Consider the following 13305-nt stretch of genomic DNA (forward strand, 5'->3'; position numbering starts at 1 on the left):
AACAACATAATGCTATGTGCTTCACTGATGTTTTACTACGTGATGGAGTGTAAAATAGTCACTTTTGTTCTTTACATGGTTGACTCACCTCTTTAAGCTAATAAATATATAAGTATATGTTGAAACTAATGTCATGTGAAAATAGGTTATTTTTTCATCAAAATAAACAGAATTGTTAAATTATAAGTTGGTTGGTGGATGTTCACTTTATTGTGATGATTCCACTGATCGACAACTCACACATTTTATATGAAATGGTCCATATGTGTAAGGAAATAACTTGGGAAATACTTGTGACTGAATTAAAATCTAAGCTTTTTAGAAAATAGTTGGTTGGCAAAATGTCACCAAAATCATTTCTGATGTTGACGGTACAATAAATTTGACATTCACTGAAAAAAACAGTACCTCAATATCGATAAAAGAGCTTTTAAATGTGAGCAGATACAAGAGCTGAGAGTAGAGCGCGCGCGCGCGCGCACGCACACACACACACACACACACACACACACACACACACACACACACACAATTAAGAGTGTGTGTGTGTGTGTGTGTGTGTGTGTGTGTAACATTTGTAAATGGAAGAAAAATCGAGTTACATCGTTTCAGTCGGTGGCTCAGGCTACGACGTTTACACAGACGTGGAATAACACTACAACAGACATAAGCCTCTGCAAATGAGCCGTGTACTACTTTACTCTTGTATAGTATTGATGGTCCATCTTTGGCATTGTGTGCCATCACGCTTGTTCCTGTATATCTGTTCTGAACACTTAAATTATCAGTACAAGACTTGCACATAAAGAGCTTCGACAAGGCACGTAAGCTATTGTCCGTATAGTCACTGTAGCTACACACAGACAGAGCAGATGAAACAGACAGAAATCATTTCACCAATTATTCTTTGCCTTGATATTAGCTAGGTTCATGAGTCCATACATTGCACAGTATGGAATACTTATTGCTAAAACAGGACCGCACTTTAGCGAAACAAGAACTTAATAGAATATAATAGTTTTTACATTTACTGTAGAAATATTTTGCATAAAATGACTTGCAACGCTAAACATACCAAATTATCTTTACACCATACAGACATACACATTATTACCAACAACAACAACACAGACAGTATAAAAACCGGTGCATCTAACTGGGTCACAAATATTTTCTTTTTTTTTACCTTGCAACCTTGCTTACTATATTTTATGATTTACAGCATTTATTTAAATAGTGGTGATGACAGAGATGAAAGGACATACAATGGACAGCTAATTATCACTGTCTTGTGACAAGAAATATCAAGTGACCACAGTCAGAAATCATTCACGATTCCTGAGTTGTTTAACTGACATTTGAACAACCGCTCTATAGATACGGTGGGAGGAGAAGTAACCTTTTTATTAACACACTATATTCCATTTTTAGGTAAGAAACTATACTGGCAAAGTGCTTACTGTACAGTACAGACTTCTTATGGCCTCTGAAGTAGTTTTTTTTCTTCTAAATGTTTTAAATTAAAAGAACACACTATACATACATACATACTTAATGATATTTAAGATAAGATCAAATAAAAAATAAAACATTGAGGTTTACAGTGAAAACAACTGACCAACTTATGAACAGCAATATCAATACTGAGTGTTCCCCTGCAGACAGTAGGAGGATTCATAAGCAGATTCTACAAAGATATATGTAGTAGTGTGGTGTAGTAGTAGTAGTATCTACTTTATCTGAATGCACCTCTGTTTTGGTTTGTGTCATTTACGGTGCCATACAAATTATGAAATATTATCAGCTGGCACTGACAGTACCTGAATGGCTTTAATCAAATACAGTAAGTTGTGAAGCTGGTGTAGTTAGGTGAAGGGTCTTAAGCCAACCTAAAATACATGGAAACAAACAGTGCAGGGCAACTCATGGTGTATGAGCTACAAAGGACATCATATGTCCAGTACTGTGATCAGCTAAAACAATAACAGTAAAATTAAAACACACAATCCAAGATCCTCACCGGTGAGGCCCCTTCCTTTGGCATCTGTGGTTTTAATGCGTGACACATTGCGACATTGAGAGAGTTCCTAAACAGTGTGCGTTGGTGGGCAGTAACAGCAGAAATCCTTCATTCCTCTGAGATGTGCGCTCTACAGTGCATCGTGGCAGCCATTTGTACATATGCTGCACACTTCAGGACTTGTGAAGAGTGGAGTAGGACTCACAGCCCTGGGGGAGCTCGCCTGCTGCCCCAAAGAAGGGAACTTCGCAGGCAGGTTGTGCTGCTCCAGTTCTATGCCCCCTTTACCACTATGATGGTGCTCGTCAGCAGGGTAAAGTGTTGTGTGGGGGAAGGTAGCAAGAGGGGAGGAGGGCCTCGGTTTATCAAAGGAAGGACTCCGTAGTAGAACCCCCTCCTGGTGTTTCTGGGCTGACGTCGACTCTAACGCAGGCCACCTTCTCCTGGCTGTTATAAATAGATGAAGAAGACACACACAAGATTAGGTGGTTTATGCTAATTTATGCTGGTAATGTGGGTGGGGAGCAACTGCAAATGTGAGATTTTGTCAGGAGGAGTGATAGTGCTCAATTACCAGTGCTCTTAGAACAGGATTTGACCACCTACAGTACACACTGTTGATGACGGGGCTTATGTGAAGACTGTTAAAATACGCAGCTCCTAACTGAGGCAATTCTAGATTAAATGTCAACTTGTGTTAAGGTTTGTGTATTTCCTAGTAAAGTTTAAAAGTATTCCTGCCAACATACTCAAATGAAAAGCTTAAGGAGCTAAAGGAGACTGTCACACTCAAGAAGACAGAATTTTCTATGGACTTTTCAATTCTGCTTTAAATATCACACTGATGTTTATGCTGTACAGATGAGGCAAATCTGTGATATTGGGCTATATAAATAAAATTGACTTGACTTGATCTCCTACCTTCTAGGCAGCAATAAGCTTCAGTTTATTTCACTACAGTATGAAAATAACCTTGCAGAGTCATAAAATCCAGTAGTCCCTAACAGAGTAAATAAGTTTTAGTCAACATTATATCATCATATTAAAGTGATGCAGTTGGGAGGGGAGGGGCTCTGGCAAACTCCAGGAGATGGCATAGCTACCTTTCACTACGCTTCACAGGTGGGACACATGACTCTGCACTCGAGTTCACGGCTGTCCACGCTGCGGTTTTGTCCATTTCATCAGAGATATTTACAACCAAGGGGTCAGAATCAGAACTACATGCCAAAATGCACGCACACACACACACACACACACACACACACACACAAAGAGAAGACAGGCATGTAGACATCAAATCAGCGAGAGTGGTTCAGTGCAGGACAGTTCAAACAAGCAGACACAAACATGCATATAATTAAAAAAAGATTAAAACAAATTAAAAGCACAAAATGACTGACCAGACAGGCCACACACAGCATGTTCCATGTTACCATGTATCAAGAAATGTGGGCCTTTTGCGTCGGAGGCAAAAATTGATTGTGTACACATTATTAGTTAGACAATGATAGGATTATTTCAACAAGACAAACGTTTGGCCACAGACTGTATTACCCTCAAAATAATAGTAAAAAGAATACAATAACACACAAAGCAGTGTGTTTTAAAGCCAGTGTTTCTCTTTTTTAAATAGCAGAGGACCGACAGTTTTGGCCATGCACTAACTGTCTGAGTATCAGTGAGGAGGGTTAGAACGCAGCCATGTGGGTCAGATGTTTTCCATCAGACACACAACCCTGCTACCTCTTCTTCCATTGGGAGGCTGTGGGTCACTAGTCCTATTCTGTATGATCTGTTCAAGATGGACATAATAACACACAGCTGACTACCAGTGTCAGAATTACCATTACAAGTTGTACATGACATCATGATAAATCAGAAAATGTGCTTACAGCTCCAGTTTATTTACTATGATCTACATTTTTCCTTCAGGTTTCTGGACTAGTCTTCAGCCGTTAAGGCATTTATTTATGGTTTATGGATTAGGAAATTCTTTTGGGAACTATTTACATTAGGTTTAGTCTGTAAAGCATTTTCAGACATCATAAAAATGCATTTAGCAGCCTCATAAAAGTCAGACCATAAAAAAAGAAAATATAAATCGTAAAAGATGAGATCTACTGTATAATTAAAAAAAAGAATACACTTGATGCCTCACTAAGCAGTTGAAATAAAATTCTGCTTTTCATCCCAGAACTGGGCATCAAAATGTGCTTTATTGGCTGCACCACTCACCTCCCTGAAAGTGCTTTCACCGGGATTTTGAGCCGGTCCAAGCCGTCAAAGCTGTCCTTCAGTGCCAACGCCTGCTCTTCGTGCAGTCTGGTCTCTTCTTCCTGATTGAAAACAGCAATGAAGGCCTAAATCACAAAATAGCCGTGACTGCAGTGAGGCAGGTAAAACACTGGTATGGGGTAACTGTCATCTAATCAACTGTCCTCTTAATCATGCCATTTCTAACTCTTTAGGTTGGGTTTTATGAGATTACATGGCTTTATGTTTACACATACTAAAATTGGCTGCTATGAGTCTCTACTAGTTATACATTAAAATTGCATTCAAAAGTTCATGTTTCCTTCTCCTTTACATAGCAATGCTTGCATGGCCTTTATACCTCTAAAGCAGTGGTTCCCAAACTGGGGGACCCACAGTTATAACAGGGGGGAGAGCTGCTAACAAGGCAAGGCTTAACAATATTTGTATCTACAAAAGAGGGGCCCAGCAGGAACCACTGCTGTATAGTGTCCAGATTTTAAAAAAAAATTTTTAAGCCTTTATTTATCCAGGTAAGTCGATTGAGAACAACTTCTCATTTGCAATGACAAAGCTAATCACAGCAATATTGTTGTACTGTAAGTTTGAACATTTAGCAAAAACTAAACTTCTCTTATCGTTCTGCTTTAATTACAGTTTGACTTAATTTCACCACAAAAAACAACAAGTCAATAACATGAGATGAGTTTTACCAGCTTTTCTCGTTCTTTCTTCTTCTTGTCGTCCTCTTTCTTCTTCTTGCTTTCTGGTATCAAGTCATCCAGCCAGCTCAGCTCTCTCTTTGTGAAGAAAAAGTCTAGGAGCTTTCGGATAAAGACCAACGCCAGAACCTGGAGACACGTAGACAAGGGATTTATTATCACAGATTCAACATCACAAAATATACATAAAATATAAAAAAAAATGGAATAAAACTACAATTACCGCCTTGCGGTTGTATTCCTCCGCCAACCGGTGGCGTTGTTCCTCAAATAACAAACTATAGCTGTGTTCCAATTCCATACTACATACTGTATACAGTATGTATACGTATGTATGTTTTTTTGCAGTTAGTATACAGTTTACATCAATGTCTGTCCAGACTTACATAATATGTGTAGTGAAAACTTTTAGGACTTTGAATTTAATAAAAAAGGTATTAAGTACATTTTTTGCCGAAACGTAAACACTGCACACAGATCTTCAACCCAGCAGCAAAGAACAGGGTACCCCCAGGATTATTTAAGTTAAATTTAAGACTTTAAGACTTTTAAGACCCTGCAGGTACCCTGAAAAATGATCTATACAATCACCACAGTTTCAAGATTAGTGTCACCAATTCAGCCATTTGTGACATTTTGTCATAATTAGCGTATGAATTCTTGAGTTATGGCCAAAAAGCTCAGTCAGTTCATTCTTGAGTCTGAGTACATTTGTGCCCTGAGATATCGTGTTCACAAGAATGAGAAGGACTGACGGACAATGCATAAACACATATATTACACTGAGAAAACTTTAATATCTTCATTTCATCTGGCACCACAATGAACATCAATTATGTATCATGGTGATATCAGAAACTTTGTTTAATCCTATTACTTCTGAACACACACTCTACTGTGTTGTGACAGTTAACAGTTGTAGATCTTAAAGCTATAGTGCATAGTTTCTGTCTCCCCCATGAGAAATTCTAAGTAATGACAACAACACTGTCGTTGCATCCCCATGACGCAAGCCTTCCGTGATCTTCAGATATAGTAATTACCTTCACTCGAGCTTTTGTGCGCGAAAGTCGTCGGACTACACCATTTTGTAAACAAAGCCATACTGAGAAATGCAGAGAGAGTTTTGTGGAGCTGATAGGCTTAATTAGCTTTGTAACTCATTTGGCAATGGCTTGAATGTGACGGACGTTCATTAATATAAAATAGTTGCGCACCCTAGCTTTAAATTGGTGAGGCTGAATCTGTATCTTTAACTTATCATGTAGATGTGAAGTGACTAAATGTGACAGTCATCGAGGTTTGAGGTCGTTACCATCATGGGGAATACAACAGCTGCTGAAGAGGCCTTGATGACCCAGAGCAGCACCAAACAGGTGAGCTGCACCAGGGTGAAGATATGGACCTTCCACAGCGGCACATAGCGCAGATAGATCAGATCAGGCTGGTGCTTGGAAGGCATGCCGAACAGCTTGATTCTGTCAAAAAACTACAAAGAAAATGAGAGGCTCGGTGAGGGTGAGGAGAAATGCTAATGAAAAAGACTGGGAAGACGAGGGGTGGCGAGGTAAATTTAACAAAAGCATTTAAGGAATCTGAATTACGATCAAAGGTTTGGAACTACACGGGACAAAAAAAACGTATCTTCACAGACAGCTCATGACTGCTGTTGTGTTCACAAAAAAAGGCATATTAGATTCAAAGACCAGCAGACTAGAGTCTTACTTGAATGCCTTTGAGGGAAGAGACACCCATGTAGAGAAAGACTCCATATAGGACTGGCATAGGAATGAACTGTAAAGAGCACAAAGCATAACCCCAGTGTAAATGATTCAACTAAAGTTCAGGAAAGAAACAGCTCATGGAACATGGCATTTAGTGAAAACGCATTTAACACATAACCACTTTAGCATGTTTGTTACTTAGATGAACTTCTCATTTTGGGCAATTCAAAGTGAGAGGCCAGTATTATTATGGAATCTCACCTTGAGCACCGATGTCATGAAAACGGAACAACCCATGAGGACAAAGATCATGAATCCAGTGACCCGCTGCTCCCTGATGCCCAAGAATTTGGGCTGCTCTCCTGGAGCGGAGCAGCCAGACTCCACCTTCAGGCTGTTAACGTGGGAGATGGAGAGGACAGTGGCAGCCACAAACCATGGCAGGCCCATAATGGAGCACACGCCCAGCATTACTGCCACTATCAGCAAATCCAGGTGATAGCCACAGCCTTTCTGTAAGAAAAAACAGGGAGACAGCAAGTGAGTTGGAGAGCCAGAGGGTTTGTTTCTGCAAATGTAATCCTTAAGTAAAAACAGAATTACAGAAAACAAGATTCAGGAGCATACTCTCTAAAAATTGTAATTTGCTCATTCACACTTGAAATACTGAGTTTCAAATCTCTCTACGAATTTTCAAGGTGAATTCAATTCATTTTTAAAATAGTAGCACTGTGGAACCCAGAGGCAAAAAAATACCTAAGAAAACGGTGTAAGAGATTATAGTTGAAGCAATTCTGTGAGATGAGAAGGACAGACAAGAGAAATCTGTTGTCTTCAACCATAATTAAGGATGACAGAAAGGGAGAGAAATGAATGAGAGCTACAGAGGAATAGAGAGGTGTAAAGGGAGCAAAGAAGGGAGAGTTCAGATAGAAAACGCTGGAGGCGGCACAAATAAGTACCAAAGTAAAAAGAAAATTGAAATGTATTATATAGTACATTTGGTACATTAATACATTTATTTAAACATCAACATAAATTCAAAATACCACATTAAAATTATTTGGATTTTTTATGAAACTGCTGGATATTAAAGAAGGGATAGACACCAAAGACCTATGTGTAACTCTAAGGATATAACACTGCCAAAAGTAAACCTCCAAAGGCCGGTCTGACCTGGAGCTTGTGCTCCTTGCGGTTGATGATGACTGCAGTGATCTGCTGGTCCATAAAGATGAGGATGGTGCAGAGCAGGGCAGGAAGTGCTGCCACCAGCAGTGTCCACCAGGGATTTTCTCCTAACGGGTCCATCAGCCAGCCTCTGTTCTTTGAAGTTGGCTGCAGGGAATAGTCAGGGATGGGCTGCATTTAGTATATTAGGCATAACATAATTTTTTTGAGAATAGTTGATGATGTGAACATTATTATTTTTTTATATAAAGGTACTGCATTTAGACCTTTGCTGACATAAGAATGTCCTTACAGAGGAAGTAATTATGTGCGACATCACCTTGTCATTTGAACAATCATGCATAAAGATAGACATAGATGCTGGAATAGATACCTACCTCAAAGCGGTCAGGGACGTTAAGTTTAGGAGAGGGGATCCCCATTAGATAGTCCACCAACACCATGACCATGATGGTTATAAACACAGCAAAGTCGCTGATAGTGGACCGCACCTACCCAACAAACAAGCAACACAGTTGTTTTTATCGACTTATTTAGGAATTGCAGCTGAGCATGCATGCTATTTTCTACTGCCACTCATATACACACACTCACATAAACAGTAAAAGCATGACAATTCAAACCAGCGCCTGCCTGCACAGAACACCAAGTGATAACAGGCTAGCTGGGACTGTGTGGGAGGATGCGAGAAGATCTTTTCTTTCTGTACACGAGACTGATACTGCATACTAATGACTGACACAATGTAAACATTTACATAGCGTAAGAAGCTTTAAAAGGTCCAATGTGTAGGAATTTCTCCCATCTAGTGTTGAGATCATATATTGCAATCAACTCTCTCGCGCCACGCAGTTCAAAGTAAGTATTACAGCTACGGTAGCCTTCACTCTTTTTTTCTGATGACGGCGGTCTCTTGCTCTTTTCAATATCCTTTTTCTTTTTCGGGGCGAAGAAGAAAACTCCTGTTCCTGAAATTTGGATTTTGAATACGTGTCGTCCTCCATGTTTCCTTCTTCAAACTTGCCGGGGCCGGGAAGCTACGATACCCATTAGCAGCATTAGCAGCACCTGTGAGTTTATCATATAACAGCAAAAACATGAAAGGCGGAGCAGTATGTCCTGTATGTCCCTTACCGGCTAACGTATTTCAAGATGGCGCATGAATATGGAGCGTCTACCCCAGTTCATGCGAATGCAAATGTAAAATTTCAAGCCAAAAGGAATACTTGGAATTGATGGTGGTGGTAAATATTCATGAAAAAGGACAAGTTTGTGAACGAGCAACACAGATTTTGATAATGAACAACTAAACACATTACACACTGGGCCTTTAAAGCTTTAGTGCATAACTTTTTGATATTACGTCTGTTACATTCAAACCATTGCCAGATGAGTTGCTACAAAGCTAATTAAGACTATCAGCTTCACAGAACTCTCTGTAATTCTCAGTATGGCTATGTTCAGAAGACTGTGTTGTCCGGCGACTTTCGCGCGCAGAAACTCAAGTGAAGATAATTACCTCTTCTGAAGGGTCCATGTTTTTTCAATCCTCCGTGTCCTCCTTGGCTACTAGCAACTGCGTGGGGAAGGGGTTGGGCCGGTGCGCGATCACGGAAGGCTTGTATCATGTGGACGCGCCAGTTTTGTTGTCATTACTTAGAATTCCTCATGGGGGCGACAGAAACTACGCACTATAGCTTTAAGCTAGATCTACACACTATTGCATGCACAGAGATGTAGAAAAAACACCCTGTTCAAATGTGAGTTTATAGTTTGTTTTTTTTGTTTTTTAAATTTTAACCAGTGATATACAATGGTATTGTACTTTGAAGTTGAAAGCCACATTTGTGGTGTTAAGAGTAGTATAACAAGAGTGCACATAACAAATCTAGCAAACATCTCACCCTGGTGGGAAAATATCTCTCTGTCTTGAACTGCTTAAAAAAGGAAGACAGAAAGAAGGTGGTGAAGAAGAGGATGATGGACCAGAAGAGAACATCTGGGATGTAGGGCCCATGATGACCGCAGGCAGGACCCACAAACTCCCCATGGAGGGTTGTACACATCTAGAGAAAAAAAGATAGTATTAGGTTAGTATTATAATACAAAATTTTGATAAGCTGTTCCAGTACTGACAGCAGTATTGGTAGCAGTTTTTTGGCAGGCTAATCCTAGCTCTAGTAGTGGTTGCAGTTGTTGCATTAGTCTTAATGTGTCTGACTTAATCTGTATGTATGTAAAAAAAAAAATAAAGAAACAAAAGCTGGATTTTGGCTGATGATGTCTGTTTGCTCAACACATCATAGACATGCGAGCGTGGGTGTGATTCCTGCACATCACACTGGAGATCACTGTGTGCTGGTCTCACCGAAACATTGAGGTTGCTCCATTGGATAGAGTCTGGGCTGTATCCTGTCCGGTTCCACTCTTGCATGAGCTGATCTGAGGCATTGACTGGTGGAGAGCACTGACACCTGGGGACAAGACAACAAATGCTGAGCAAAGTATGTATGCTTATCTTGAGGTGAAAAAGAGTTAGGCTAAAAACATCAGTTATTTTTAAATGTGTTATTTTGCAAGGGGGTAATTTTTTAGGGGGTAAGGGGGTAAATCATTTCTGAGGTTACACGAAAACAGAAGTTTTTTGGTCTGTTTATTAGTCTGCCTACAAGAGGACAAATGACATATTTAACATACATACACTACAGGATAACACCTACACTTTTATACAGGCAGTAATTTGAACAGCTAAACAACTGTACACAAATATTGTAAGAATACCAATGTATGAATGCATATTAATACCAGGAAGTTGACAAGGTAAGCTCTGCCCCACCGCACAAAAACTTCCCTCAGGATAAATAAAGTCCAATCTTATCTAATAAAATAGTTTTCTAGGAGTTTTTTTAAAGCTTTAGTGCGTAACTTTTTGATATTAATGAACGTCCGTTACAATCAAGCCATTGCCAGATGAGTTGCTACAAAGCTAATCAAGACTATCAGCTCCACACAACTCTCTCTGTATTTCTCTGTATGGCTATGTTCAGAAGATTGTGTCGTCCGGTGACTTTCGCGCGCAGAAACTCAAGTGAAGATAATTACCTCTTCTGAAGAGTCCATCATGTTTTTTTAATCATCCGTGTCCTCCGTGGCTACCATGGTGGCTACTAGCAACCGCGTGGGGAAGGGGTGGGGGGCGTGCGTGATTACTTAAGGCTTGTATCACGTGGACGTGCCGACAGTGTTGTTGTTATTACTTAAAATTCCTCATGGGGGAGACAGAAACTACGCACTATAGCTTTAAACTATTAAACTATATATAAAAACTTAAACTATAGCTCTCACTACTCACGAATACAGGGTAAGATTGTCCAAGTTGTTGTGCGTGTTGACAGGGTAGTGTTCTCCCAGGTGAAAGAGCTTCTCTAGAGCCTCGTAGATGAAGATGATGCAGATGAGCGAAGCGAAGGCCTCCTCTGTGAATCGGGTTATGTAGCAGACCAAGGAGCTAGCATCTGTGGCCACCAGGACCAGACACAAGAAAGCTGTCCACAGACCAATGCTGGTCCGCAGTGACAGGTAGGACAGGCCGTAGTCACTGGGAAAGATAGACAAAGGTGACATGGAGGAGAATGGATACAGGTATACACATGCACATTAGAGCCATGTAGACTTTTGGAATCCATACTATGTAGACTATTTAGTCTCATCGGTGTTTTGACTAAGTATCATGTAAAGCATGCTTGAACGTACGTGCAGAACCTGAAGAGGATCTTCTCAAACACTAAAACAGGGCCCGTGCTGCCAAGAATAGTGAGGGGCTGGCCTGCGAAGAGGGAGTATGCCACTCCTGTCAGTGAGGCCCCAAACAGAGACTCTATGGCACTCTGTAGACACATAGGAGAGGGAGGGAGTGAGGGAGTGAGAAAGGGAGGATGTGGGAGGTGAAACCACCCAAAGGAGGATAGAGTGGGAAAGACTGAAGGAGAAAAGAGAGAGGTGAAGAAGAGACCCCCCCGACCAAAACACGGAGAGTTTTGATTAAACAGACATTCTTGGCTGACAGGCTAAACAAACTGTTTGAATGTTTCCACCCTGCTGATTTGTCCGAAGTCATATCTGTGTGTAGCGCTTGCCTGCTGAGTTTACTCAGACGCATCACACACACCAGCACACAGTCTGTGCCTATGCCAACAGTCCCTGTCCTAGTAAGGGCATCTGGGTAGAGAGAGAGAGAGAGAGAGAGAGAGAGAGAGAGAGAGAGAGAGAGATAGACAGATACAAAGAGAGACACTATACAGCTTGCAGTGTGATAACAGATTATTGTATGTATATAATAATACAGAGTATGTAATAGCATGGTGAAGTAGGTGAAAAAATCAGCTGCTTTACAAAAAAGGTGAAATAGGGTATTCAGAAAATGGGTTTTGCCCTTGATTAACAGTAGCTCATGTAACTATGACTGCATCCATCTGTATTTAACCCCTACATCATGGACTGTATGTGCGTACATAAACATGGGTGTAACATGTTAAATGGCATGGTGTGAGAAAGCATTTGTGTTGCACACAGTGGTTGATGAAAACATCTTTAGTTATTTTAAATCAGAAGACTTCTTTGATTTAACTTTAAGGATTCTGGGGAACTTGAGGTTTCACTGTCAAGTAGTCATAACACCATACATTTTAAGTGCCAGCACAAGACACAAAATTAAATTATATACTCACATATGCTAGCCAAATTGTTCTAGGTTCTGTATACCTCATTTGGTACAACATGGCACTTAGACAACCTGGGGTAGGCATTTGATTTCCACTGGGTTCATGGAAAGAAGTATTGACTTTTAAGTGCCAAGCTTTCAGACTCACTATGTTGCCTTTTGTTGCCTCCCCAAGCAGACCTCCAAATGTGATGACAGGGGACATGCAGGCGCAGTAGAGGAACAGGACGGAGGCTAGACACTGCAGACTGAGGGAGTCTCTGATGTCGCTCCAGTAAAACGGTAACTTCCGCTTGATGTCCAGGACCAGACCTCCAAATAACCTGCAAGAGGGGAGAGGTAGTTTTTTTCCCCACCTTTATTTATTCAAAGGGGGTGTACACGGAGAGCACTGCTCTCTTTTTCAGGAACACCCTGATCACATTCACACAGTTACACATTCACACCTTTTAATGAATTTTCTAGTAGGAGCGCACAATAATATGATATAATAATTAATACTATATCAGTGAGACACTTAATTTAAATGCTATTAATATGAGGCAGTTAACCATCTATCAATTCCTCTGAGATTAGTTGCCATTCTTGTTATGTGTTTATTATCTTCCTGTTGTTCTTATAATAGTTGGAAATATTGAAATGCATTGATTCTTAATTCAATGTGATTCAAAC

General features: G+C 40.3%; 1 protein-coding gene across 13 annotated transcripts in view; it reads right to left on the reverse strand.

Annotated features, from left to right (window-relative positions):
* Positions 1-1170: 1170 nt before the first annotated feature.
* The window catches only part of LOC116047291 (sodium bicarbonate cotransporter 3-like), a 43917-nt gene continuing 31782 nt past the window's right edge, over positions 1171-13305 (reverse strand). For 8 of the 13 annotated variants that reach the window (XM_035991401.1, XM_035991409.1, XM_035991408.1 and 5 more), the window contains 14 exons: positions 12782-12956; positions 11667-11800; positions 11266-11511; positions 10282-10387; positions 9818-9979; positions 8291-8404; positions 7899-8060; positions 6984-7235; positions 6724-6792; positions 6314-6487; positions 4990-5127; positions 4259-4383; positions 3124-3240; positions 1171-2467 (listed from right to left, as the gene is read on the reverse strand). In XM_035991401.1, the coding sequence (XP_035847294.1) occupies positions 2386-2467; positions 3124-3240; positions 4259-4383; positions 4990-5127; positions 6314-6487; positions 6724-6792; positions 6984-7235; positions 7899-8060; positions 8291-8404; positions 9818-9979; positions 10282-10387; positions 11266-11511; positions 11667-11800; positions 12782-12956 (2056 nt within the window). In that variant the 3' untranslated portion in view covers positions 1171-2385. Of the gene's footprint in view, positions 2468-3123; positions 3241-3766; positions 3816-4258; positions 4384-4989; positions 5128-6313; positions 6488-6723; positions 6793-6983; positions 7236-7898; positions 8061-8290; positions 8405-9817; positions 9980-10281; positions 10388-11265; positions 11512-11666; positions 11801-12781; positions 12957-13305 lie in introns of all 13 variants that reach the window. The other 5 variants (XM_035991399.1, XM_035991406.1, XM_035991404.1 and 2 more) reach the window with 5 other exon arrangements.

Source organism: Sander lucioperca, chromosome 14, assembly GCF_008315115.2.
Source record: "Sander lucioperca isolate FBNREF2018 chromosome 14, SLUC_FBN_1.2, whole genome shotgun sequence".
Lineage (NCBI taxonomy): Eukaryota > Metazoa > Chordata > Actinopteri > Perciformes > Percidae > Sander > Sander lucioperca.